General features: G+C 34.2%; 5 protein-coding genes and 1 non-coding gene across 8 annotated transcripts; 2 read left to right on the forward strand and 4 right to left on the reverse strand.

The window, feature by feature from the left end:
- Positions 1-616: 616 nt before the first annotated feature.
- LOC126674487 (uncharacterized) lies at positions 617-5,448 on the reverse strand. Its single transcript, XM_050368938.2, has 2 exons — positions 5,243-5,448; positions 617-3,492 (listed from the first exon to the last, which is right to left on the reverse strand). The coding sequence occupies exon 2, from the start codon at positions 3,377-3,379 to the stop codon at positions 1,073-1,075; it is 2,307 nt and encodes a 768-aa protein (XP_050224895.1). The 5' UTR covers positions 3,380-3,492; positions 5,243-5,448; the 3' UTR covers positions 617-1,072.
- Positions 5,449-8,660: 3,212 nt separating this feature from the next.
- On the reverse strand, positions 8,661-10,138 carry LOC126675259 (thylakoid lumenal 17.9 kDa protein, chloroplastic). The gene is made up of 4 exons (XM_050369871.1): positions 9,834-10,138; positions 9,606-9,720; positions 9,426-9,495; positions 8,661-9,060 (listed from the first exon to the last, which is right to left on the reverse strand). Exons 1-4 carry the CDS (start codon positions 10,112-10,114, stop codon positions 8,840-8,842), a joined length of 687 nt encoding a protein of 228 aa, XP_050225828.1. The 5' UTR covers positions 10,115-10,138; the 3' UTR covers positions 8,661-8,839.
- A 74-nt stretch (positions 10,139-10,212) lies between these two features.
- Positions 10,213-10,294, forward strand: TRNAS-UGA (transfer RNA serine (anticodon UGA)). The gene has a single exon. It is a non-coding gene; the product is annotated as a tRNA-Ser (tRNA).
- On the forward strand, positions 10,287-13,091 carry LOC126671545 (mediator of RNA polymerase II transcription subunit 30). 3 transcript variants are annotated; one of them, XR_007639044.2, is made up of 4 exons: positions 10,287-10,791; positions 10,886-10,972; positions 11,062-11,225; positions 12,827-13,091. XR_007639044.2 is itself a non-coding variant. In XM_050365322.2 (3 exons), the coding sequence occupies exons 1-3, from the start codon at positions 10,414-10,416 to the stop codon at positions 11,158-11,160; spliced, it is 564 nt and encodes a 187-aa protein (XP_050221279.1). In that variant the 5' UTR covers positions 10,287-10,413; the 3' UTR covers positions 11,161-11,357. The 3 variants fall into 3 exon arrangements, 1 of the variants encoding a protein (XP_050221279.1); XR_007639045.1 differs by lacking the exon at positions 12,827-13,091 and adding an exon at positions 11,363-11,488; XM_050365322.2 differs by lacking the exon at positions 12,827-13,091 and having other exon boundaries at positions 11,062-11,357.
- Positions 13,092-13,205: 114 nt separating this feature from the next.
- LOC126671544 (non-specific phospholipase C6) lies at positions 13,206-15,587 on the reverse strand. Its single transcript, XM_050365321.2, has 3 exons — positions 14,400-15,587; positions 13,666-13,842; positions 13,206-13,578 (listed from the first exon to the last, which is right to left on the reverse strand). The coding sequence occupies exons 1-3, from the start codon at positions 15,469-15,471 to the stop codon at positions 13,280-13,282; spliced, it is 1,548 nt and encodes a 515-aa protein (XP_050221278.1). The 5' UTR covers positions 15,472-15,587; the 3' UTR covers positions 13,206-13,279.
- Positions 15,588-17,743: 2,156 nt separating this feature from the next.
- On the reverse strand, positions 17,744-22,042 carry LOC126671543 (CBS domain-containing protein CBSCBSPB1). Its single transcript, XM_050365319.2, has 15 exons — positions 21,810-22,042; positions 21,424-21,650; positions 21,136-21,304; positions 20,907-21,039; positions 20,646-20,816; positions 20,438-20,516; positions 20,232-20,345; positions 20,056-20,122; positions 19,783-19,888; positions 19,638-19,696; positions 19,198-19,307; positions 19,009-19,124; positions 18,652-18,737; positions 18,476-18,565; positions 17,744-18,258 (listed from the first exon to the last, which is right to left on the reverse strand). The coding sequence occupies exons 2-15, from the start codon at positions 21,555-21,557 to the stop codon at positions 18,079-18,081; spliced, it is 1,614 nt and encodes a 537-aa protein (XP_050221276.1). The 5' UTR covers positions 21,558-21,650; positions 21,810-22,042; the 3' UTR covers positions 17,744-18,078.
- Positions 22,043-25,917: the final 3,875 nt, after the last annotated feature.

The raw sequence follows: 25,917 nt of genomic DNA on the forward strand, positions 1-25,917 counted from the left end.
TGACTATAGGCTACACAATGCAAAAACACAAAAGGTTGGGATGTGAGATACTATATTTTAAAGATTAAGATCAAAATCACTATAAAATTAAAATATTGAAATTAATTGTGCATTTAGCCTTATTTAGAATATAAATTACTACGAGATGGTTAATTTAGGTATAGTTATTTAAATATTGTTGTGATGAAATCATGTTTGGCACAAAATAGTATAGTTTAAAGCTATTTGGAGCTAAAGAATTTAGAATAAAGATTGAGACTTTATTTTTTTTAACCAAAGACCCACCAATTTTCATAAGGCATTTTATCAATTTTAATCAAGCTAAATCAAACAATTCTCTAAAAAAATAGAAAAAAAACAACCCATTTTACCATTTGAGGCCTACTTGCCTTATTAGTCACAAAAATTGCATGTACAATTTTCTTATTCATTGAAGCAAGCATATGTCTTTGGTGTGCTGTGGCCTGTATGCATTTCTGGGTGCACAATTCATTGAAACAGAACACCATTCATTGACCAGCTCCAAAATGGAACAGATAAACCAATAAGATAAACAATTAGAAGAAAAAACTTAAATTTCAAAATGACAATTAGACACTTAAATGCATGATAGAGATTAGAGACAAGGAACAGAAGGAGATTACATTCAACTTAAACACTTAAAATACAGAAAACAGAAACTAATTTAAAAGCTGTCTAAATTTCTCTATTTCCAGAATTAAGATTGTAAAGCCTTTATAAGATGTGCAGCACCTAAGGCACAAAATTGGCTAGCTGCAAAAACATTCTTTTCAAGAGGTATTCAAAAGAACAGAACTAAAAAGCATGGTGGGTACTGCAGCAAAAATGAATTTAGCCTACATACAAATGTTAAGCTTCTACCTACTCAGTACCTTCTGTGCAAACTCAGCCTTCCAATCAATCTTCTTGCTGGAGATATGCAGCTGAATCAACCCCACGGCTATAATTAACAAAACTATAACCCACCACTGTATGAATGACTGCAACTATTGTTTCACTTTCTGTGTCGATTTACCGAAATCTTTTATTTTCCAACTACAACTGTTACGATCTAATTTTTTTCTCGACGCCTTTTGTAAACGATTATTGGTTCTTCTATGGATACGTTATCCTTATCGTTCCTCACTTGTTCTGCGTTTTCTTTAGCAACATTGTCCGCGTGATCTCCTTCCTTAGTTTTTTCACCGCTTTCCTTCAGTTGTAGTTCCGTAGCCTTTTCGATGTTCTCCATCATTTCTTTCACCTGAACTTCTGTTAAAACTTGAAGTAATTCCATAGGCATAGATGCAGGATCGAGTTCCCAGCAATCCTTGGGAGCATTACGACCTTCTTGACCGGTAAGAAAGTAGGAAGGGACCCGGTGAGAAAGCCTAAACAGCTCCTCTCTTGGAAATGCCTTGTATTTACTAGAGTCCGGATGCTTGCGAAACACTGTCTTAAAACCAGCAACTTTAACAAGAGGAGCAACAATCACACCCTTCTCGTCATTGAAGTCTTCAAGCACTTCCACCATATCATACTTATGAATCACCTCGTCTGGGGTCAGCTCGTTCCACTTGGATGACCAATTCCTATACAGTGCCCACACGTCTCCCTTTGTCGGATAAATTCGAACTGTCCCTCTTGTGCCCTTTGCCCATTTCGTAACCTTGTGCGAAAAAGAATTAAGGGACCTATTAATTTCATGCTTACCTATCCAGAAGTCTCCATTGGTCTTGAAAAAACCAGAACCAATCCAATTTAATGGTGCCAATTCGCGATTGTTTTTAGTATTAAGCCAACTGATTCGCATTCTGAGAGGTTTCCGTGATATTACATTGTGAATCATAGCATAATAACGAGGCATCCCATCATCATCATCATATGCAGCCCAAACCTGGTTATCACCAAATGACTTTTCTGTACGATCCTTGTCAAAATCATGAAAATCTGGATCTGGAACAGTCATTGATACTTTATCAGCACCATTAGTATCAGGATCATCATTTGAATGGGCAAGCAATAGCTCAGTTTTAGCTCTAGTCTTTGCATCTACCAAGCCTTTGTTTACATCAGCTTTTGTGCCATTTACGAGATGCTTTTTATTTTCTTTCTCATTCTTCTCCATCTTTTTCTCCAGGGTGTTTGACACAGCAAAAGGAATCCTGCAATCCTTCAGCTTCACGCAAATATCCTTTTTCGCCTTCTCCATCAACATGTTTCGCAGTTCTAGCTGTGACAATTCTCTCATCTGATTAAATATATGATTTTGGGAAATGTTTCTTCGTCCGGTTTCACATGTACCTTGTTTTGTACCAGAATCACCAGGTCCTACATTTCCGCTTGCCACTTGATTTGTATAGTTCATCGTATGTTCATATATGCGCCTTTTCTTCTTCAGCCTATCTATTTTTGGTATAGAAACACCACCAGCTACACAAACACCTGCACCTGCTTCCTTAGAAGTGTGAGCTTTCCTTTGCAGAGAATCCTCTCCCATACCATTTTTAGGATAAAATGACGGAATACTTCTAGCACTGCCTGCTTTAGCAGACGCGCCAGAATGTGCTGCAGGTTGCATATTTGTCTTAGTAACCGGCTCCTTTCCTGTAAAAGATTTGTCAGCTCTTGTAAGCTGAGTAGAATTCTTTCCTCGAGTGTAAGAAGCCCAAGTGCCAATTGGAGCATTGCCATCAATAGGTGGGGGTGGCACCTCAACAGCAAGAAAGGACTTGCGACAGTTCTGGCAAAGAAGGTTCTGGTTCCGATAATTGCTCAGGTACTGAAACTGTGTTTGACAAAAATTGCAGATTGTCCAAAAAGTGTTAGCCTTAGAGAAATGAGGAGGCGGAGTGCGCTTTGGATGCATCTCAGTGTTCTGAAGAGTTGTTGAAGCTGACTTATTATTGTTAATGAAATTACGAAAACTATTCTGACCAGTTGGCGCTACTGGATTATAATTTGGAACTTTACGATAATCGCACAAATTCAGCTTCTGATCATAGGCACTTCTCTTTGCTTTATCAGACAACAGTCCCCACGCATCAGATAGAAGCTTAAAAGCCCCTTCAGCACCAACTGATTTATTTTTATCGGGATGAAGAATGATGGCCAGCTTCTTGTAATGCCTCCGTATTGTGTCATCATTAGCTGGCGGTTCTATACCTAGGACTCGATACCAATCTATTTCTCCATTTCTTCTTTTCTCAGCAGATAGATACACATTAAGGGTAGCCTGAAATTGAGAAAGACCATCAAGCCCAGGATAGAGGCTCTGAGCCTTCGTTGCAAATTTCTTCGCCCCAGAAATATCTCTGTCACGGAGCTTCTCCTCTGCCATCTCCTTAGCTCTGAGGGCGTCTTCTTTATTACATTCCATAATAACTGTTCTTTGTGGGAGAAAAAAAGCTAATTGTAGCAACAACAGTAGTTTGCCAATATATAGATTAGCCCACAGCTTCAAGTATGGATCTTCCTTCAATCACGCAATGCCTATCATATGAAAACAATTATAAGGAAATCTCGACAAAAAATGGAAATAAAACCAAACATATGGCTATAAATAGCATGGACAGTTCATCCAAGACTATTCTAAAAAACGACAAAATCCTACGAAAAAGTCGCACGACATATCGATATCCAACTCTTTCACACGTATACATCTGGATCTATCGGACGATCAAAAAATTATATCAAAATGGGAAACAATTATGAAGTTCCAAATATTCTGTAACGAACTTCAATGATAGTGTGGCAGGTCCAAAACATGGCAGCACTACAATATTTATTACAGTGCCATCCAATACATTTTACTTATACGTGCCGGTCTAAAATCCTATTAAATGATCAAATCCGGAATAAAGCTATGAAATTTCAAGTAGCCCGTAACGAACTCTATTACTATGCTACTATTTAGATAATTTCCTATAGCAGTCAATTAAAAACATATTAATTGATCAAGTGAAATAATTGGAAAATCATTTATGAAATTCCAAGTTCTCGGTAACGGACAAACATTTATAATACTCCAAGTACTCACTAACGAACTTCCAAATAAGGATAGCAAAGTGGAATACAGAAACCCGCAAAAACAATTGTTATGCTATCAATTACGTAATCTTTAAACATCTGTTGATCTAAGTACTACGTAAACCAACAAATTTTTATTAAGCAGAAAAACAGTACCCTACCGTATCGAACTTATGAACATGACAGATTACAGTAAACACTAAAAAAATGGCATGCATGTTAATGATTCATATTCAAACAACAATTTTAAACCAACTTCGCAGTGATCAAGAACTTCTTAGACCAAAAATAAAAACAAAACCCCGATGACAACTAACACACACCAAATTATAAAAATCCAAATTTTTGTTATTATGCCATCAATTACGTAATCTTTTAACATCTGTTGATCTAAGTACTACGTAAACCAACAAATTTTTATTAAGCAGAAAAACAGTACCCTACCATATCGAACTTATGAACATGACAGATTACAGCAAACACTAAAAAATGGCATGCATGTTAATGATTCATATTCAAACAACAATTTTAAATAAACTCCACAGTGATCAAGAACTTCTTAGACCAAAAATAAAAACAAAACCCCAATGACAACTAACACACACCAAGTTATAAAAATCCAAATCTTTCGTAACAAACATCGACACGTGCTAGATTAAAGAAAACAAGATCAAAATACCATGCAGGCTCTCACTCACATCATTCTATAATATTATTGCAACAAAAAGTGTAAATATTAAAATGAGATGTTAAAAACTAAATCTCAATCTCACAACAAATTTTCAACTGATTCAAAATCAGCTAAAATCATAGCTTTATTTTTTCCTTTCACTCTTCAATAGTGTAATCTAAGTATCATACAATTCAAAGTAACAAACAATTCAAAAGCAAATAAACCCTAATCAATAATGTACCAACAAAAAACCCAAAATAAACACTTTTTTTATATAAAAGGACTGATTTTCTTAGAAACAACCAAATAACCCCATGATCAAGAGACAATGAGTGTATCAAATTGTACAAAAGAGTTCATATTTCATGTCCAAATTACCCACTTCAAGTAATTATAAGTAGAAAACCTAAAATTCTTATTCATTAATGATAAATATAATGCATATAAAAAATTATAAAAAAATTACCAAAGAGAGAAGATATGAGTGTAAAGATGCAATTTTTGTATGGAATTTAACGAATTTAGAGATAAGAAAATTACCCAATTGCAGAGAGTTAAAGCACAGGACGCCATTATTGATTTTAGCTCCTCAATTTTAATTTTGCCCAATTTTATAAGCCACAGATGAAAAAAAAGGCAAAACTAAATTAAAAATAGAAAATATACACTATTTTTTTTCTTTTGGAGGGTTTTTATATTGTTTTATTTTCTTTAAACAAGATTAACTCAGTAGTACTCTCCTAATTGTAAAAATAAAATATGTTTTTGCCTTGCATTCTACTTCATTTTATATGCAACAAACACATGGTTAAAACCCTAACCATGGTTTGTTAGTTTTATTAACTATGGTTAATAGGATTCCTTTTGATATTTACCTATAAATGGAAGAAAATACATTTTGTTTACAAGTAAATGGAAGAAAATACTGGGCATATTTTAGGGTGGAAAATAAAATAAATAGTAGTTATTAAGGTTTTGTTATTTGTTAATTGATGTTATATTTGAATTCCAGATTATTTTAATAAATATGAAGAAATAAAATTAAACTCGACGCTCTCACATATAATATTAGTATTTGTATCACTAATTATATCGACTGAAATAAAATTGAATTCGACAGTCTCATGTTTAATTTAGCATCTGTATCACTTATTGTATCGACCGAAATAGATTTAAATCTCAACTTAAGATAAAGAAATAGTTTATCCGTTTATCTAATTTTTCTTTAAATTTGATAATTTAATGGCTTTAGGAACTAAGTTCTATACATTATAAATTTCTATACCATCATGAGAATTATATCTAAACTAATAATACTTTGTTTGAAATAAAAATTAAATTGAAAATAATATTTTATTTGTTTAAAATAAATTTTATAACAATTATTTGTAAATAAACATAGGTATATTTCATTTATTTAAATAATTTCCTTATAAATATTTTACAAAGTATATAGAATTAGTCGCAATATCGTCTAAATAATTTTATTTTAAAATTAAAATAAATTTTATAGATGAATTAAACAAAAACTAATGAAAATGTATCTCCCTTATTAAATCAGTATCCAATTCTCATAAATAAAGAGTAACAAACTCTAGAAATCTAGATTTTCTTTAGTAAAAGCACAATCATGGGGTTAGCTTTTCTTTATTGTACCAAATCCAACAACCTTCAAGGTTTTGTCTTTGGATTAAAAGTTAATGCTATTTTCAGCAATGACATCTCCAAACCCTAAATACCATTTTAATAATACAATTTTATCAAATTTATTTCAATACAAGATATAATTTTTAACACCAAAAAACATATTCTATTTATATTCTATATTTTTTAAATTTTCATATGTATATTTATAAAAAATGGAGTTGTTACGCCAAATTACCGGCATGCATGGGAATAAATTATATTTTGACGTAGAATTTATCGTTCTGTTGAAATAAAAAGGAACCGTAAAATGAAATTTGTCGTCCATGTTATGAATTTTCTGAATCTATGTGAAATTTGAAAACTTCTGAGTTGGAAATGTATTGATTAATCATCTATATAAGGTAGCTGGATTTGGACTGAACTGGAAGATTAGAAGGATTTTGTTACCGTTAAGTGTGTAAAAAAAATTGCTGTTGTGGGGCTGAACTTGTATCCAGACGAAAATGATTCATTAGTTACCATATGCATCCTTAGGATTTTGTTCAAGAAAATCCAAAATCCAGTCGATGCAGAGGAAAGACTATAATGACTATGTGCCAAAAATGAAAGGTACAGGTCTGACAATTAAACTGAAAATCAGAATGCTAAACCAATTCTGAGTTGGACTTGCTTAATATGAAGCAAAAAATGATAAAATAACTTGGATTTACAACCGAGTCACAGAATACATATTTTAATTTTCATGAGAATATGATTTCCAGAAGAGTAAATAAACAGTACCATTCATCAGAATTAGATGTTTTGTTTGTTATTTTACATGCTACTTGCAAAAATACTAGGGAACTAAAAGGATACAACAGAGATTAATAGAATAGATGAATTCATTTGTCGGATAATAATTCCGTATCTGATTAAAATGTGCTGATTCTGAACTGTCGAATGGCTGATTGCTTCTCTGCATACTAGTAGTCGGATATACCGCTGGCGATCTCACCAGAGAACATTAAAGAGCCAGCAGTACTTGACAGCTATTTTGCACTGAACGTTTTGGAAAATACTGAGACGAAAAATAGCGAATCAACATTGTTTTATAAGAACAGATTATAAAATATATAATTTTAGAGATTCAAAAGCATTTCCAGAAACATAAATGGAATACCAAAACGTAGAAATATATAACTTGTCGTGCAACATAGCTTGACAGTGTAAGAAAATTGTATAGAGCGGCTAAAGTCTTCAATCCAACTAGTTATGAGACTGCATGATCAATTTTCCAATGGGAACCATAGCCCGTCAGTGGTATAAAACAACCTGCAAAGCCTTCAGTTTTTCTGAAACGAAACCCGATTTTGCAGAACTTCTGCACAAATAAAACTAGAGCTGCTGTAATAAAGTATGTTCCACCGTTTGTACTCACAAATACAACAACACAAAGTTGCAGAACAAAATTTGGCAAAACTTTATAATTATGAACCTCCAGATAAACTGCAATAACTTTGGTCTACCAATGGATGCGCATTTGCCCGCTTCATATAATGCATAGTAAAGCCCTAAGTTCTATTCAAAAGAAAAATTATGCTGTATACTTACTCCGGCCCCTGCAACTGAATTCAAAGGTTTAAGTTTACAAATCCCTTAATATCATTATATTAAGCCCCTATTTATTTCCTGTATAATTCTAAATACTCAATATGCATTGCGCACTACACGTGGAGAAGCCCCATAAATATTGTTACTAAAACACCATTTAAAGAATTACTTTCCGCTATTCGTTGTCCTTATATAAACTTTCTAAATTTGCAAGGATGGAGCTTAAAAACGCTGCCCACGCATTAAGCTTCAAATGCTTGACTATACAAGTAATGTAGCATTTGTGCATATGCAAGCGAAATAGTATTTAAAACTAACCTTAACTGTAGAGGCAATGCAAGCCAAGGTTTAGAAGCAGCACACAGTATGAGAACTAAGACCAGACAGCTTAACTGGTCCATGACAATTTTTTTTCTGTCATTCCGAGTATTCAGTACTTGCAGATTTGCAGTGAACTAGCGACGGATTCAATTGCCGACTTTTGCGGTAGTAGAACAATATTAAGAAGCAGCATCATTATTTACCAAAAACTAAACACCTCAAAACAAAACACCCTTGTCAACCTCCGCTATAATATCTCCATTTGGAATATTACTACGAATTCTAAACTTTTCATGATTAAATCTTTATTTTAAGTTCTAAAAGATATGGGATCATGAAAGATTGTTAGCTTATTATAGTTGATATTAAAGATCTAAAAACGGCACTCAGAGAGAATAGGTAACTTAAAAAGATACTCAGCCATATATTAAAGCTGCATTTATCAGAAAATGAAGTCGTGTACATGAATGTAATACCACTCAAAACAACAATTGGCTTGAATTGAATGAATACAACGCAAGGAGGAACTAAATCTACTTAATTCTTCTCCTCGTAAATGAAATGCAGTAAGACAATAATCTAATCCATAGAATCAAAACTTGGAGCATACCAACCTAGCTCGTCAACAATTTTCTTCATTCTTTCTTCCTGTCCTTTAGAGTCCCCAAAAGCTGTAGTGAAGGGATACACATAAGTAACCTTAGTCGCCATACAGCGGTAAGCTACCACATCTCCTCTAACCAAGAATTCAAGCACATCACGACCAAATCCTCCATCAACTTCAGCTTGTAAATATTCCCCTGATTTTATTACCACAATCAATATTCAAGAATAATATCTCATTAAACCAGAAATAAAACTTCAATTTTAAAATAGTCTAATTTAGGGTTATTTACATATTAAATCTTAACGTTTCACTTTTGCAGCGATTTAATTCATTTCATTCTTTAAAGTGTTGCATCACACATCCCAACCTTTCAATTTTTGGCATTGCGTAGCACATTTCTGTTTTGTGACGTCGTTTTATACAAAACGACTATAGGTTACATAATGCAAAAGCGAGAAAGTTTGGGATGTGCAATACATCATTTTAAAGAATGAGATTAAATTGCCATAAAAGTGAAACGTCGGGATTTAAAATGCAAATAACCATCTACTTTATTACCGTTTGGGGTATCTTCAATGACTAGAAACTTGGCATTTTTCTGTGTTTTGAGGATTGCATCTTGCAATTTCTGCATATAGGAGAGAACCAAACTAATAAGTCTCACTCTCACATTTACTACACTAACAATTTCAGCCATAAATCAGCTAAAGTGAAGGAATTTGTGTCTATTTTACTAACCTGAATTGCATTCCCAGTTGAGTTCTCAGGAATTGTCAATGGGAATGCAAATAGAGAAGACTTCGGATTTGTAGAAACACAGCTTGGATTTAAAGATGGGCAAGGCCTAATTTTCCTGCAATTACAGCATCACATAAATAAACAAAAGAATAGAAAAATCATACTAAAAGTATCCAAGTTTAGAACTTTACGAGAGTTAAATAAATGTGAAGTAAAGAGATGACATACCCATCTTGTAGTCCAGTGGAAAGGTTCTTGGCTTGAGAGAATGGAGTGGTGGGAGGAAGCAGGGGAGAGCTAGACAGGGAGTTGGGAGAAGGGATGCCTAAGGAAGGCAATGGGGAGTTTAAGGAAATAGCAAGAGCTATAGAGAGAAGATTGGTGAACAAAATGGGCTTTGGAGCAAGATTTTGTAGATTAATTTTAGGAAAATGGGGATAAAGAAACGTTTTTTTGGAGGTTGGAGGACAGCGGAGAGGTTGAAGAAGATGATGACCGAACAAACTCATGTTAAAAAATTCGTTATCTTTGTTCATGTGGGATTACTATAGTATAATAAATTACAATTTGCTTTTATATATTTAATAATGCGGATCAACACAATGAAGTCGATATGTCCGAGTGGTTAAGGAGACAGACTTGAAATCTGTTGGGCTTCGCCCGCGCAGGTTCGAACCCTGCTGTCGACGATTTTTTCCATTTTTTTTGCCTTTCTTGTCCCTGTCAGTGTCAATTCAAATTCGATTTTAGGGTTTACAAGTTTCATTTTTTTGAAACAATTTTCTGCTTGAAGATTACGAATTCGAAAATGGAAGATATTGCAATGACATCGTCACCGCTCTCCAAAACGACACAAGAGCTGGCAATGGAAGGACAGAAACATCTAGAAGAAACAATCCAAGCAGCCTATCAAATCCTCTCTTCAATGAACGACGAGCTTTGTAACCCTACTTTATGGTCCACTACAACTCCCAACACTGCAACCTCGCCTGTTCCGTCGCAAAACGGCATTGTAAATGGCGATTCTGCATCTGATGCTTCTATTCATCACTTCGACGGAACCACCAATACTGGCGGTGCCGGTGTTGGTACAGGCAACGGAGCTCTCGATGAAGCTCGGTTTCGGTATAAGAACTCAGTAGCTGCTCTTCGTGAGGTTCTCGCGGCGATCCCTAATTCTCATAAGGTAAAGCTCTCAATTTTGATTTTAAGGAAAATAAAAAATCAGCTATTTATGTGAATTGTATTAAAATGTTTGATTTTTTTTTTCTGTTGAACAGGCAAAAGCATTTGAAACAAGTTTGGGTTCTCCAGCTGATCAAGATGATGTTGCTAAGTTAGAAGAACAAGCCTCCAATCTGAGAAAGGTATTAGATTTGATCCCATAGCATAGTATATTTTGAAGAGCATTGTTCTTATGGATTGGGCTTATTTATGTATTTATGTTTTAATTCAGGAACTTGTTAACAAGAACGCGTATCTTAAGCTTCTTATTGATCAATTTCGAGAGCTTATCAATGATATTTCTACATGGCAAAGTCCCTGCTCTGTCTGAAGTCTTACAGATGTATCATGGGACGAGATGAGTACAGAGAAATTAGAGATTGTTGTCTTCTTAAGGTGATCTTATCATGACATTTCTTGAGTATTTTTATTTTTATTTTTGGTAGATTATCTTTTGAGCTAAATTGTAGGTAGAGAGATTCTGATTTTTAAGAGAAAAAATAGTTTATAAAGCCTTTTTTGAGATAATGTAGGTGTAAACAGCTTGATTGATCACTTCGTTCTTCCTAGATCAGTATATGTATTAGTTATTACATTGATTGTACTTGGAAAATGAATCTTGTTATCTGAATTTGATCCCTAAGTCTGCTTCTTGAGAATTGGTTGGCATGTAGCTTGATGAGGTTATCAGCGCATCATTTTATTTTACTTAATCTAGCACGTGGTCACATTGGAGCTGTTCACAGTGGAAGTGCATTGTCGTGTACTAAACTTCATAGTTTAGCACACACTGATTCAACTCATTTTGATAATGCTGTGTTAGATTACTAAGAAACAATTTCTTATGTATTGAAAGGCTTCAGGTGGCCATTACCGAACTACAAGTAGCAAGCATAAGTCTTTTACTGAGCTGACATACTTGCTTGGACATATAAATGTTGGCTTGAAAGAGGAAATTTTGATGGAATTCTCTGAAATATTGACTTAGCAGTTCATACATTAAGGCCTTTGTTTTTATATAATTTACTGGTTTTGCAATTTGATCGATCCCCAGGTGAATTATCTTCAGTAAAAGTTCATTTGTTATCCGAATTTGTTTTTATGGTCACCTATCCATCTTCTGATCTCATGATAGTAATATTTTGATGGTCGAATGATTTCGGTGGCAATAGTAAATTGACATTCTACAAGTGAGATCAACATAATTTGGGAAATTAAAGATTTGGAGAAGAGAGATTGAGACGTGGGGAGATGTGAGAGATACTTTATGCTTCTTTTGATATCTAGAAAGTTGGAAAATTTTGCGAGTTGAATCAGTTGAGAAAACAGAAAAGAGGACTAATTATTGTCAAGTTAAGAAGTTGAAAAAAATTACTTATTAGCTTTTCCTGTGGGATGTTATTGTGATTGTCCAAGTTAGGTTTCTTACACGAGTATGCTAGAGTGGCTCTGCTTAAAAGATATGTAGGCCAATTTATTGTCTGAACCAGTGATTAAGAAACTGGACTAGAATGGTCGGTTGAACCGAAATCGGCCGGCTGATGGTCCAACTAACCTTAAGAACCAGAAATCCGGTCCAACAGGATTGGACCAGTTTGAATCGGTTGAACCGCCCTGAGCTGGCTGCATCTAAGAAAAGAATCAAAAATAATTTTGTGGTAAATTTTACTCAAAACCGGAGGTTGAAGTAGGAACCGATGGACATGCTAGTTTGGTTTTTAAAGCACTGGTTTGAACTAAGTGAAGGCAGACCTCCGAATGGATTTGCAAACCTTGAATCTTATGTATTAATATTTTACTCTACACTGATTCCATGTGCCATGCTGTGGAAAATCATTTGCCCCTGTCGGTGTCACTGATGTCAAAACTCATCTGCAGTGATCTTTATAAGCCAAGCATTTTGATTATAGCATAAGCAACTGATATTAAAGAATGTAGTCTACATGATTTGGCCCTCATTTTGGAAAATATATTAAATGCATCACATTTTCTTGCAGAAAATCTTGGATCCTCCTGCTGTCTCTGTTTACTACCCACCATACAACACAAAATGAGTGGTCAAATAGCATAAGGTCCCATCTCCATTTAAGAGAGTTCGTTGCGATCTTATGTATTGCAATTAAATGCCAACCCAATTCTGCATGTAATGTCAATCTTATCTAGTAGTCCCCTAATGTTACATAGTGCCAAAACTAGCAGTATAGTAAAAAAAAATCCAAATGTTTGTCGTTTTTATCAATTGTAACTAAATAATTCTGTTTATGTTCGACCTTTTCGATTCAAAGAACACTATAATTGATAAAATTTAAAAGTTTGGTTAGAATAGAAAAAAACGGCCAACATTTTAATTTTTTTAGTCATTATGCCTAGTCAATATAAAAATAACTTCCTTTATTGTTTCCTACTTCGACCAAGTTAAACATTTGTGTGGTGTGAGAGATAAATGACTTCTAATTATGAAGTGATGATCTTGTAGTGAGTGAAGATCTCATATCTACAATGGCAGATTCGTCTGCTCCTAAAGTAACAGCCTCTTTACTAGCTCTTATAAACCTCGAAACAGCGCCTTTCACGTACTGATGAGCTTCTCTAACATTCATCTTCGTACTCACCTCATCTGGGAAGCTGCTCAAGAAATGGTCACCATTAAGAACCGCGGCAAGTTGAACTACCTCACTCTGAAACTCAGATAGGGTGGCATCTTCCTTTGCTTCCGTAGTTCTCAATGGCGCAACATCCGGCAAGGTCACTGCAATCAAATTTTACGACAACTCTGATGAATATCTGAGCAAAAAACATCAATACTAGAAATGAATAAAGATGTGATATTTGATACCTGGGCAATCAGTTCTTGGTGAGGTTAGCTCCTGAACAACTCCTTCAAATGTGCCGGCCCATGCATCTCTATGGGTTAAGAAGTTTGAAGAGAGATTGAATATTTTCTTTATGGTGGCTGGGATTGATGAATGCTCGTACTCTGAATTTGGCGCTGGTCCCTTTGCACCACCCACCACTGAGAACAAAAAACATAAAATTAATTGCAAATAAATTATGATCTTTTCATAAGATTATATAATTATATTAAGTCTTTTTAAAGTTGGCAATTTCATTTATCACCGATTTTGAAACGGTGAATGAATTATAAAAGAAATGGCCTTGAATGAAAATACCAACTTTAAAAAGACATAATAGAATTGCAATTGTACATAAAAGGTCATAATTTATTTATAATTTATTCAAGAATAAAATGGCAAAGACGAAAAAAGTTGAAAAGTAAAATGTTTTATATACAAATTGATTATAAAAATAAAGTTTTAAGAAGGCATTTTCAAAAAAACGAATTGAAATATCAAAATATAGGAGTCCACAAGCTTTTGTGCAAAATAAGTTAGGTGAAACCAACTACATTTCTACAATCAGTAATTCACTACTCCCTCAGTGCATTACTGAATGCCAAAACTAAATCAAACATACTCAAAAAGGACAAAAGAAAAACAGAGAAAACTCCCACATCGAAACTAAATAAACTTGTAAAAAAAAAAGATGCAAATCAAACAAAAAATTACTTACCAGTGCCTTTCTTGATCCAAGGAGAGACCATAATCGTCGGCACACGAACACCAAGCCGATCAAACTTAAAGAAAAAAGGAGCCGGACCAGTGTTCCCATCAGGGTTAGGAACATTAACATAAGGAGTCTCAACATGATCATAAAACCCCCCATGTTCATCATAAGTAATCACCAACAGTGTCTCATTCCACTGCGGACTGCTCCTCAACGCCTCATAAACCTCCTTCACCAGCTTCTGACCATTAGCCACATCATGAGATGGATGGTCATCATTTGCAGGCATACCCTTCAGATCAAAGTATCTCGGCTCAATCACACTCAAGCTCGGTAACTTCCCTTCTCTAGCATCCTTCTTGAACTTCAAATCAAATTGGTGGAACTTAAAAACATATTTTAGCTTCCTTAAGTTCCTATAAAATAAAGTAGTTGGTATGTTTTGGAAATATATTCCGAAGTTTATTCCATTCTCGTGAAGTGATTCAAAGATTGTTTTTTGTGGGTACCCTTGTGCTAGTTGTTTCTTGACGTGGCTGGTTGAGCCATGAGAAGTTGCGGAGTATACGAATAATCTGTTGGGTTGAGTTGGACCCGGGATTGATGAGAACCATCTGTCAAATATTGCAAATTCTTGAACTAAAGTGGCGTAGACAGGCACATATTTAGGTCTAAAACCTTTCATTACAGTTTCTGATAGATTTGATGACATGGTTAGAGCTTGCTCTACAAAACCAGTCATTGAAGGAGTTGAACCGTTGCCGAATACCTGCTGTGAAACGGCTTCAAATGAGTGGCCTGGATCCGGATCCACAAACTCTGCGTCATCTTTAAAGCAAATGGATTGATGAGTCGGGTTCTTGGTTGATACTGGATTGCACTCTGTCCCTGTTACTCCATTGATTCCTGGGTTGACACTGTTCTTCATCCACCCTATCATGTGATCAAAAGATCTGTTTTCCATCACTAAAACGACAATATTCTTGATGGGATTTTGCTGTTGTGCTGTAGAAACACATGAACAAGCTAAAAACAGCAAGAAAATCCAGGAAAGTGAAGGTTTTTTAGACTTTTTCATGGTTGTTTTTGGTTTAGAGGATGAAGATGAAGTCTGTTTAGAACTGAGTTATGAGTTATGCTTTTAGTGTGTTTAGTTCTGAAAAAGAATAAAGAAGGTTCTGGTTCTTCAAGTGGTGATGCTTTTGCGTTTTATAAGGTGGTGGAGTATGACATTTGTCTCTATTTGAAAGATTTTACTGAGATGAGATTCCAAACATAATTACTGAAATCTTGTGGGTAAGATTTAGCAAACATGGGCACCAATTAGTCCCTCTATTTAGCACAATCAGTTACTGTTACTGATACAGTTCAGCAATCAGCAGTTTTCAGTTTGATTTATGCACTGCTAACGTTTTTCCCAAGTTAATAGGATTCCATTTGACCACTTGAGCTCATAACTAAAATACATGTAAAAAATTAGGTAAAATAATTATACTATTAAAATACAAAAAATGGAAAATTAAATATTAATTTAATGATATCACACGGTTTTGTGCTGGCAATTTTCTGTAGCAATTGAATTTGGACACAAACTGATAATAGGAGCATTGGATGATCAAATTTAGAAATAATTTGGAAACTCATAGTATATGGTATTAGCTTAGATTTCAAAATGATTCTCATCAGATCCTATCAATAAAACAAAAAAAAATGCTGTGTAATTTGGATTATATTTTCATTCTAAACAATTTCTAAAGATTATATCTATTTTTGTAAAACGACATCGGCTGTTCTAAAAGAATTTTAATTGTGAACTATATTTTTAAACATTTTACATCCAAACTCATCTTCACTCGAATTGAATAAAATTAAAAATAAATTTTAACCGTCTGATTCGCGAACTCGCTTAAGCTATAGAAATGTATTACTAACTCACTCGGCATGGAAAAATGCGCATGAATTTTAAATTACATGGAAAATCAGTACCGACATTTTAACAGAAGTGAGGTGGGAGAATTAGGACAAAAAATGACATCTTTATATTATAGTCAGCTGCTAACAGTATAGGTTATTATTACACGTGAATAATTCTTGTATGTTTGCACTTTAAGGTTCGCAAAGTGCCACCTCATCGTTGCAAAAAAAATCCCTCCTCTAACAATATAAATATTATAATTAGTACTATTTTTAGTAGATGTAATCCATACAAATTTTTTAAAAATTATTTTATATTGAAATTATAAAAATTTAACATATACCATACAATTTAAATTTCATTGCTATAATTATTTAAGAAAGATAAAGGAGGTAGTACGAGCCACACAAGGACTTTAAAATAGCAATAACAGATTATAGCAAATAGCTCACTGAAATGAGTCCTTTTTAAAAAAAATGTAATTTATGAGTCTGTGCATCACATTTTTTTTTTAATTTTTTTTTTGAAAATACATTTTTTATTGAAATGTAGAAAAACACAATCTTTAAAGGTCTTGGATAGAGGCTAGGCTAAGGACAGTATTTTGTTTTATCATTTTTATAAATTGGAGTTGAAATGACATAAAATTAAGACAATTTAAAATGAAAGAAAATCAAAGGAGCAACAACCCTCATTTAAAGATGTTCTTATCTAAAATTGTGAATTTATCTTTATTTGATTTTCAATGAATTAATATGAGTCAATGCGAAGTGGCTTTTGGACTTTATCATGTCCCGTAATTTGTGGGAATTCACTCACCCCAGCCCCTTGTTAAGCTTTGATTATTATTCTCATTATTGAATTAAAACAAACCATTAGCTGCTCGTGGCATTAAAAATTAGTTTAAACATTCATGGGATTTTTTTTAAAAAAAAATGTGTAAAGATTGTTTTGCTCGTGGTGGACTGCAATCAGATAAGACAATTCCAGTGCAGTGATGGGCATGCTAGTGTTTGGCATTAGTTTTAGTGATCTGTGTAATAAAATCATAAAAATATACACTGGATCATGGCAGATAGTGGGTAAGCATTAGTTCGGTTCTAATTTTTGTTAAAGAATTCTTCCATTTCTTATAAAGTCTAGAAAAATACATTAATTATTCGTGTTTATTGTCTGACATAAAATTATCATTAAACTAGTTAAATAAACCAGATTTGGTTTTTGCTTAATCATGCTTTTTTTCTTTTCGTAAAATTTAAAAGTTTTCTTTCCATGTGGTTCAAGTCCAAGCTAAAATAGAAAACCCTATTACATAACTAAAGGGTTGGTTCAGACTCTAGCCATGACATTTCAATAATAGTTATTAGATCAACTCAAATTGAAAGCTAAAAAGTAATTTTGTTAACGTATGAAAAATCTTAAACAGTAATGGATGTGAACACAAATTTGTTTCTCATTTTCAGAACACTTTTTAAGCAGAAATTACAGTAGCAATGGTACTGTTACAATTGAGATTTACAGTGCCCGTAAATTCTTGCATTTTATTTTCTATACACCACCAAAAATCAATTTAACAGAAAAGAATTACACAGCAGCAGCTGCCAGTAGACGTGAAGCGTGCAGTATCCACCAAGTAAAATGAGTTCATCTTTCTTGTACAATTTTGTTCTGCAAAAACAGAAATCGAAGCACAAGAAATGCCGTCCCAAATGATTCTATTTTTGGTCAGGTAAAATTAGTTTGTATGAACTCTGGTAAATTTCAGATACATTAATTGCCAGATCTTCGTAGGTATGCTAGTACGCCTAATCCAGCAACCAGAGCTGCACCTGCTGCAACACCGCTGTAAGCTGCAGCCCATGCATCCTTTTGAGCATAGGCCAAATCTCCTGAACTTGAACGCCCCCTAGGACCGTGTACGCCAGAATAGTCTAAATGCAGCCTCAGACCCTGTAACATTCATCATTCGGAAGTTAAAGCCGCAGAGACATATTATTTTACTTAGAAGAAAAACGCTGTTTATACTGTTGATTTTGCAAGGACTAATGATACTGTTGTTTATTGTATTGATACGACGCCTTTAGAAGTTTGATCTGTACAATTCTTTAGAGCATCTTCTATTCTTCCTCGAAAGAAAACATTGCATTAATAGTCAGCAAAAACTTACCTTAAAACCAGCTAATTTTGCATGTTCTACAGCTGTAACGAGATCACTATCTGATTCCAGAACAACTTTGTCATGATCTTCATCTTCATACTTCAAATTGAAAAAAAAATCAATTAGAAAAATTTAAAATCAATAGTCAAGCTGATGGTCATAAAATATGGATTTCTTAGACATACCAGAATTTGAGGTAAATGGTTACGGTCAATGTCATCCCCAAGCCTCTGAAGGATTGCTGTTATTAGCTCTGTCAAACTTCGAGTATCTAATACCAAAAAAAAAAAAAAATCAACTACCAATGCATTCACCTGGACCTTAAGAAAAAGTGATTCCAATGCTTAACCAAATCCCTATCTCAAAACAACAACCACATAAATATATTAATACTTGGATAGGTGAATTGAAATGTGTCATTTTGTAAAAGCAGTCAACTAGAAACATAAACGGGAAACATCTACATCCATAAGCTACATGACATCACATAGAAAATCTCAATAGTTCTCTGAATATAACATACTTAAAAGAAGAAAACTCACCAGAAATAAATCTGTGCATTCGTCCTTTCTTGTCTTCAATTTTGAAACCAAATGTATTTGGATAGGAAAGAGATCTCCCCGTCTCTCCTTCAGAAGGCAATTTCAAGGAACCTTCACTGAAATGGCAGGAAACATATGTTAAAAACAAGAAATCAGAAAACCATCATAACAATAAGACCAAAGCATAACCTCCGAGTGTCCTCATCATCCTCATGGGGACTTAAGGCCATAGCAGAATCCCAAAACTTTTGCATCATTGTGCTTGCAGCCTCATTATTTACTCCAGAAGTAGTTCCAGCCTGATCACCAAGGAATGGCAAGAGTGTTTTAATCAGGCTAGCTATATCATACAAAACATCTTCATGATGGGGCAAAAGTTAACTTCCTTAAGGAAGCGGTACAGAATGAGAGTAAACATCTCTCAACCCTCTCATATTGGGGATGAGTGGGACTTAAACTATCACCAAGTAACACGACCAGCAACAATAGCTGACATCCACTTTTAAAAATTCTACTACCAAACAATTAGTTATTCTTTTGAAAAATTTGTGGCCAATTGTAAATGACACTTTTACAAAATGAGAATATAGAGCATTATGGAGTTACAAAAGGATGTGAAATTGACTTACTGTGGCGACAGCAGCATGAGTGATATGAATTACATCAACAACAGCAGCTACATTTCCATCTGTTATCAATCATCCAGGGTCCTGATCAGAATCTAAGATAACTACCATATACCAGTTAAATCCACTTAAGATAGAATGCTATTACCTCTATCTACAACAGGAAGGTGTAAAAATTTCCCGTCGTGCATAGTATGCAGAGCATCTACAATTGGTGTATCAAGGGTTGCACATTCAGGATTAGGAGTCATAACCTGCAGATGAGGTCAAAACAACAGTTCCCAAATGAAGATCTTTTTAATCAGTAGAAGATGGAAATTAGGTGATGGTTCCTTTTCTTATGTAATTAAATACAGAAAATTTATAAATTTGTTTGGCAAAACCGCAGAAAGAATAAATTGAGCCAACTAAAAGACGATACCTTCTCAACCAAAGTGGAATCTGGGGGAAGATTTTGTGCTATCACACGCATCAAGATATCCTTTGAGCTGACAGAAAAATTCACATAACACGACATTTTATGGTAAAAAAAACGGATTGGTGCTCAACGATAACTTTATACTGGTTCAAAAAATAAGCGGTTAGAAAGTGACTCACGTTAAAATTCCAAGTGGTTTCTGATCAACAATCACCATTGCAGAACTTGTCTTTAATTCAAGCATCTTCTTTGTCACTGCCAAAACCGTTTCAGTTGGTAAGACTGTCACGACCCTGAAAGATGATACGAACGATTAAACTACATGTTGAATGAAAAATCCTACAAATAACTTGACAGACTAAACAGAACTTCAAATATTACCTACTTTGAATTCTCTGGAATTATTGTAGACAGTGACGGCTTAAACATCCGTTCTCGAAGTGTCTCAATAAATGTATTAGGTCCTGCAAATAAACCAGAAAATGAAACAAAATAATTCATAAAAATTAAACAAACTCTATGCAAGTATTATGAGTTCATGTAAATAATTGATATCATAGGAAAGAAGGTATTCAGGAACAAATTTCACCAACCAGAAAAAGTTGTCCCCCAATTCTTTTCTACACCTTCGACAGCTGCAGCAATAGCCTTCCCCTTCTCAGCTGCTCTTTCCAAACGAGCAATAGCATCATATAAGCACTTTGCAATGTCAAGTAAAGCAATGACCTCTCCATTTTCCACAACAGGCAAGTGTCTAAATTTTCCTGTATATGCATACCAGGAACAACATAATAATTAAAATATGCAACAGTATAAAAGGAGTTGACATAGTAGTTCTCCTTTTAAAAACCAACCTTGGACCATCTTTTGGAGAGCTTCAACAGCGAGAGTGTCGGAAAGAACAAAAAGCGGGTTCCTAGTCATTACTTTAGACACAGGCGTTTCCTCAAGATTAAGCTCGTGCGCAATAACTCTCGTTGCTATATCCTATTATAACAAAAACGAAATGACATGCGGAATAAATTAATTGCACCGTTTTTGGTTTGTCAAATAATAAGAATCACAATGGATATCATATCACACCTTATCAGTCAGGATACCACAAAGTAAAGCATTAGAGTCAGTAAGCAACAAGGCATCAACTCTACGAGCAGCCATACGACGACAAGCCTCGTGAATAGTTGTCGTATCGGGTACTGTCAAGGCCTTAGACAAACGCAGCCTCTTTACTGTTCGCTCACCCGTTAGTCCCCTGTTTCCGAATTTCCAGGTCAGATTATAAACTAACTTAATATTACGAAAACGATATCCAACACGCGAATTAAACAATCCAATCAATTAAAAAAAAAGGAATTCTGCGTATAACTATACCCCGGGCGAGATAAAGCGAAGGATTTGCGGGTAGAATCGGAGGAGTTTAAACCATTATCAGGTGTTTTCTTTCTTGCAGGCATTGAAGATGAATTTGTCATACTTTTCCTGGAAGATCCTCCTTGACTTGCCATTTTTCTTTCTTAGCCACGCACAATCCCTTGTCTATATCTAATTCTTATATCTCTCCAATTCTTTTTCAAAATTATCTTGCATCCAGTAAACACCTGAAATTTCAATTAATTAATATATCAAATAAACATACATCAAATTTCAGTTTTCCAATTTCCAATTTCTTTTGCATCAACTAATAACTAAACACCAATTGATAAACAATCGATTACATAAAAAAATGTAAAATAAAAAAAATAAAGAAAGAAAATGACCGTTTTAATAGGAAGATGAAATTTATTTGAGAGTCAGGAGAGGAGTTGGAAAATGGAAAATCGGAGGTCGGGAATGTTATCGGAAAATTAGGGATTTTCCGTTAATGGTCGCCGACCGGCGAGACAGACAGAGAAAGAGGTGTAACCCTAGAGAGAGAGAGGGGGGAAGAATAAATGTCAAATTTGTGCTATACTATTGGAAATGGCCCAATGATAATCGCGCACGTTATTAACGATTTTAACTGAATTTCATCCATTAAGACGATCCTTTTAAACAAAATAAAAAAATTAAAACTAATTTTCCAATTTTACTACCTTATCCTATCTGTCTTCGTATTATTATAGCCGTAAAAAAAATGAAACTAATGAACTATCCAAGGTAATTTACTGTTACAGGCTAAAAAAATAAAAATACAGTTGACATTTCCTTGCATAAGGATGGTAGGAATATATACCTTTTCAGAATGGAATTTGTTTCTCTTTTTTGGAATGAAGAGTTAAAATCTTTTTATGTATATTCACTTTATAAGCAAATTACTATTAACTCCCATATATATAATAATTTACCCTTTTATTTCTTATGTTTGAAAATTAATCGTCAACTTTTATTTTCAAACCCAATTTAGCCCCTCCGCCAGTTTTGTGTTAATTAACTGAATCATGAGTATTTAACTAAGAAAATTTATGTTAGAGCAACTCCAACTAGGGGTAGGCAAAATCGAATCAAATGATTAACCAAAATGAAATCAAAAAATCGAACTAAAAATGTGGTTAACCAATTAAAGAGTTTAGATTAACATTTGGATTTTTAAATTTTATGATTGATGGTTTAGAATTAGCTCTAGAATTTAAAGTTTTAAAAATTATGTTTAACCGATTATCTGTTTTTAAAATAATAAATTATATATATTAAGATATTTAATATAAAATATTTGTACTATTCTATATACATAAAGAATCTACAATAAAATATACAAAAGAGATTTTATAGCGTTTCAATTATTAAACAAACTAAATGGAAAGGATTTTTTTATTTTATATTAAATTAAACATAAAATATAATAATTTTTTAGTATGACCTTTTTATGATTATATAGTTAAAAACATAAAATTAAAAATTCAAACTGTCTTACATTTTGAGTTTAAATTTTTAATTTTAAGATCCATAATATCGTGGATCAGTTTGTAAATGAAACTTATGAACCGGTCTACCAGTCCATTGATAAGTAACTCACTTTTGGTCTTCGTCCCCCTCAGTCACTATGTGTATCCCCGATCAATGCAATGGAAAATGTCTATTTATCATGCCCGTTAGATTTAATTTTTTTTATTATAAATTTAAAATATAATTTTTCACTCGAATAAACTCTATTTTAGACTTTAATTATAATAAGACTTCAATGCTTAAATTTAAGGTGTATTTTTTATAAAAATTATAAAAAGTTAACTAAAAAAGAAGCGAGACCTATATATTAATATTATAAAAGTCTAATTAAAAAAGAAGTGAGACTTATATATTAATATTAATTAATATTTGTTTAAAATAAACAATCGTAAATTAAAGAATTTATTAAATTCAAAAACAAATTTTATTTTACTGGAAATTTCACTATTTAGAAAATTACTATTGAAAATGTTTTTTGAATATAAAAATGGGAAAACTGCAAATATGGTATAGGATATATACTGGTTTTGTCATTTTTGCTTGCTTAATTAGCTATTAAGATAAATGAAATTTTAAATACTTGTCTCTTAAGATTTTAAAGGAGTATTTATTTTCATTGGGTCAATAAAGTATGATTACTTAAAACTTAAAAGAATAAACAAATGAATTTGTCAAAATAAGGAGAAGTGATAAATGAATATTTATTCTTGACTTTGCCCGAGTTTGTATCCATTTGGATTATAGGCCCATTGCCCACAAATGGTTCATCAACCACATATATGAGTCATCGCCAACAGAAAATTTTGGACCTCTGAATAATGTATGAACTACATGTAATCCACCACGTGTATGGACACGCAATCGCGTGAATTAAAAAGGATTAACTCATTTTAAAGTCCCTTAATTCATTTTAAAGTCCCTTAATTTTACGTTTTTAATTTGTCTAATGCCTAAACTTTTATTTGTTCTTACATAATCCTTGAATTTTACATTATTAGTTTATCTGACCCTTAAACATCCATTTAATCATATTTGATCCCTAAACTTTATATTTTTTTGTTTATCTCGTCCCTGAACTTTCATCCATTTGAGAATCCGGAAAAAACAATCAAAGTTCAAGGATCATATAAGCCCAAACGAAAGATTAAATAAATAAAAAGATGTAAAATTCAAGAATCAAATAACACCAAACGAAAGATCAACCAGATAAGACCTGATGGATACCGAATCCTACTGTAAGTATAATGGAGCCGAGTTACAGGAGATCTACTCTCAGGTGATACCGGACTCTCCCTGAAGATCCAAAGATATGAAGGAAATGCCGAATCTCTTTAGATTCGGAGACATAAAGACCGAATCCCGCGTGATCCGCCGAGAGCGCTTCGAGTCCGGGATTCGGGTAAACGATTAAATATGGAAATCTTGTCCTATTTGGACACAAACACTACATATGGAAGGATAAGCTCTACTTTAGGAAGATAAGACTATTTAGGAAGACGTTCCTAAATAGGATTCTTATCAGATTAAGGTAGATCCCAACAAATCAGGAGAATCTCTACGATACGGCCGAATCCCTACAAAGTAGGATTCACCTGCCTAATACAACTCCACTAGGTATATTCGACTACTATAAAAGGAGCACGAGGTATGCCTAGAATCACAATTACATTCATATACTCAAAACGCTGCTCAAAGCTCTAAACTGACTTTAGCATCGGAGAGTTAATCGGACAACCACCGTCCGGTTAGTTTCTACCCTGTTTTGCAGGTCTTACTCACCGGTTCAGAAGGCAGACTCCATCAATTGGCGCCGTCTGTGGGAAAAGCTTAACTAAACTTCAAAAGAAGGAGCTTTTCTGAACTCAAAAACAAATCTCATTGAAGAAGATGACTTCTGAAAGAGTAAACCTGAAGGATCAAACGTCACAGAGAAAACGAAAAGCAACAGAACTCTCAACTCCTCCTCCAGTAACTTTTGACGGGGAGGACTTCGGGAGAATAGCTGAAGAGCACAACGAAGCTCTGGTAGTGGCCATGATCATCGAACACTGGAACATTGAGAGAATCCTGATCGATGAAGGAAGCGCAATAAACCTAATAACAAAAAAGGCCTACGAAAGCCTAGGAAGAGACCTAGCGGAACTAAAAAGAAATGCCACGCCTGTGGTAGGATTTGGGGGCTTGCCAATTAAGCCCAACGGAACAATTACTCTCGACGTCAAGCTAGGAAGGACAAGGAAAAGCGAGGAATTACCTACACGGTTTAGCGTCGTAGAAATCGACCTGCCATACAACGCAATACTGGGGAGACCATTCCTCCACGACTCAGCTGCCGTGACAAGCATAAAGGCACTAACCATGAAGATACCGACGAAACAAGGAATTATCACGATACAAGGAAACCGAGCCGAGGCGAAAAAGTGCTACGAGCAAGCAATAAAAGAATCAGGCGAAGCAATGGCAATAGAAGAAATCCTTAATCACGACATCGAAGAAAAAGAAACAGCACCCGAAGGCGAAACAAAGAAACTCCAACTCGACAAGGAGAAAAGAGTAAATCTCGGCGCAAACATGAACCCAAAGATCGAAAGCGAAATCACGGCCATGCTGAAAAACAACGTCAAAACCTTCGCTGCTAACGCATCAGAAATAGTCGGGATAGACCCCCAAGTCATTACTCATGATCTAAATGTAGCAGAAGCGGCGAACCCAGTGAAGCAAAAGAAAAGGAAGTTCTCGGAAGAAAAACATAAAATAATCGCTGAAGAAGTAGAAAAACTGGAGAAAGCAGGATTCATACGAGAAGTCCACTACCCCGAATGGGTAGCTAACGTAGTTATCGTAAAGAAAGCCAACGGAAAAAATAGAATGTGTGTGGATTACACCGATCTAAACAAAGCGTGTCCTAAAGATAGCTACCCTCTCCCAGATATCGATCAACTC

The sequence above is a fragment of the Mercurialis annua genome, linkage group LG3 (genome assembly GCF_937616625.2).
Source record: "Mercurialis annua linkage group LG3, ddMerAnnu1.2, whole genome shotgun sequence".
Classification (NCBI taxonomy): Eukaryota; Viridiplantae; Streptophyta; class Magnoliopsida; order Malpighiales; family Euphorbiaceae; genus Mercurialis; species Mercurialis annua.

Bases quoted from the DNA above. Each gene is read 5' to 3' on its own strand.
- LOC126674487 (XM_050368938.2), bottom strand. From the start codon at position 3,379: ATGGAATGTAATAAAGAAGACGCCCTCAGAGCTAAGGAGATGGCAGAG.
- LOC126671544 (XM_050365321.2), bottom strand. From the start codon at position 15,471: ATGAAAAAGTCTAAAAAACCTTCACTTTCCTGGATTTTCTTGCTGTTT. The intron at 13,843-14,399 runs GTAAGTAATTTT...TTTTGTTCTCAG, and splicing joins TTGGATCAAGAAAGGCACTG to TGGTGGGTGGTGCAAAGGGA. The intron at 13,579-13,665 runs GTATCAAATATC...ATTTGATTGCAG, and splicing joins ACCAAGAACTGATTGCCCAG to TGACCTTGCCGGATGTTGCG.
- LOC126671545 (XM_050365322.2), top strand. From the start codon at position 10,414: ATGGAAGATATTGCAATGACATCGTCACCGCTCTCCAAAACGACACAA. The intron at 10,792-10,885 runs GTAAAGCTCTCA...TCTGTTGAACAG, and splicing joins CGATCCCTAATTCTCATAAG to GCAAAAGCATTTGAAACAAG. The intron at 10,973-11,061 runs GTATTAGATTTG...GTTTTAATTCAG, and splicing joins AAGCCTCCAATCTGAGAAAG to GAACTTGTTAACAAGAACGC.
- LOC126675259 (XM_050369871.1), bottom strand. From the start codon at position 10,114: ATGAGTTTGTTCGGTCATCATCTTCTTCAACCTCTCCGCTGTCCTCCA. The intron at 9,721-9,833 runs GTATGTCATCTC...CTGTAATTGCAG, and splicing joins TCCACTGGACTACAAGATGG to GAAAATTAGGCCTTGCCCAT. The intron at 9,496-9,605 runs GTTAGTAAAATA...TCCTATATGCAG, and splicing joins CAACTGGGAATGCAATTCAG to AAATTGCAAGATGCAATCCT.
- LOC126671543 (XM_050365319.2), bottom strand. From the start codon at position 21,557: ATGGCAAGTCAAGGAGGATCTTCCAGGAAAAGTATGACAAATTCATCT. The intron at 20,817-20,906 runs GTTGGTTTTTAA...ATGCATATACAG, and splicing joins TCTCCAAAAGATGGTCCAAG to GAAAATTTAGACACTTGCCT. The intron at 18,566-18,651 runs GTATGTCTAAGA...TTCAATTTGAAG, and splicing joins ACCATTTACCTCAAATTCTG to TATGAAGATGAAGATCATGA.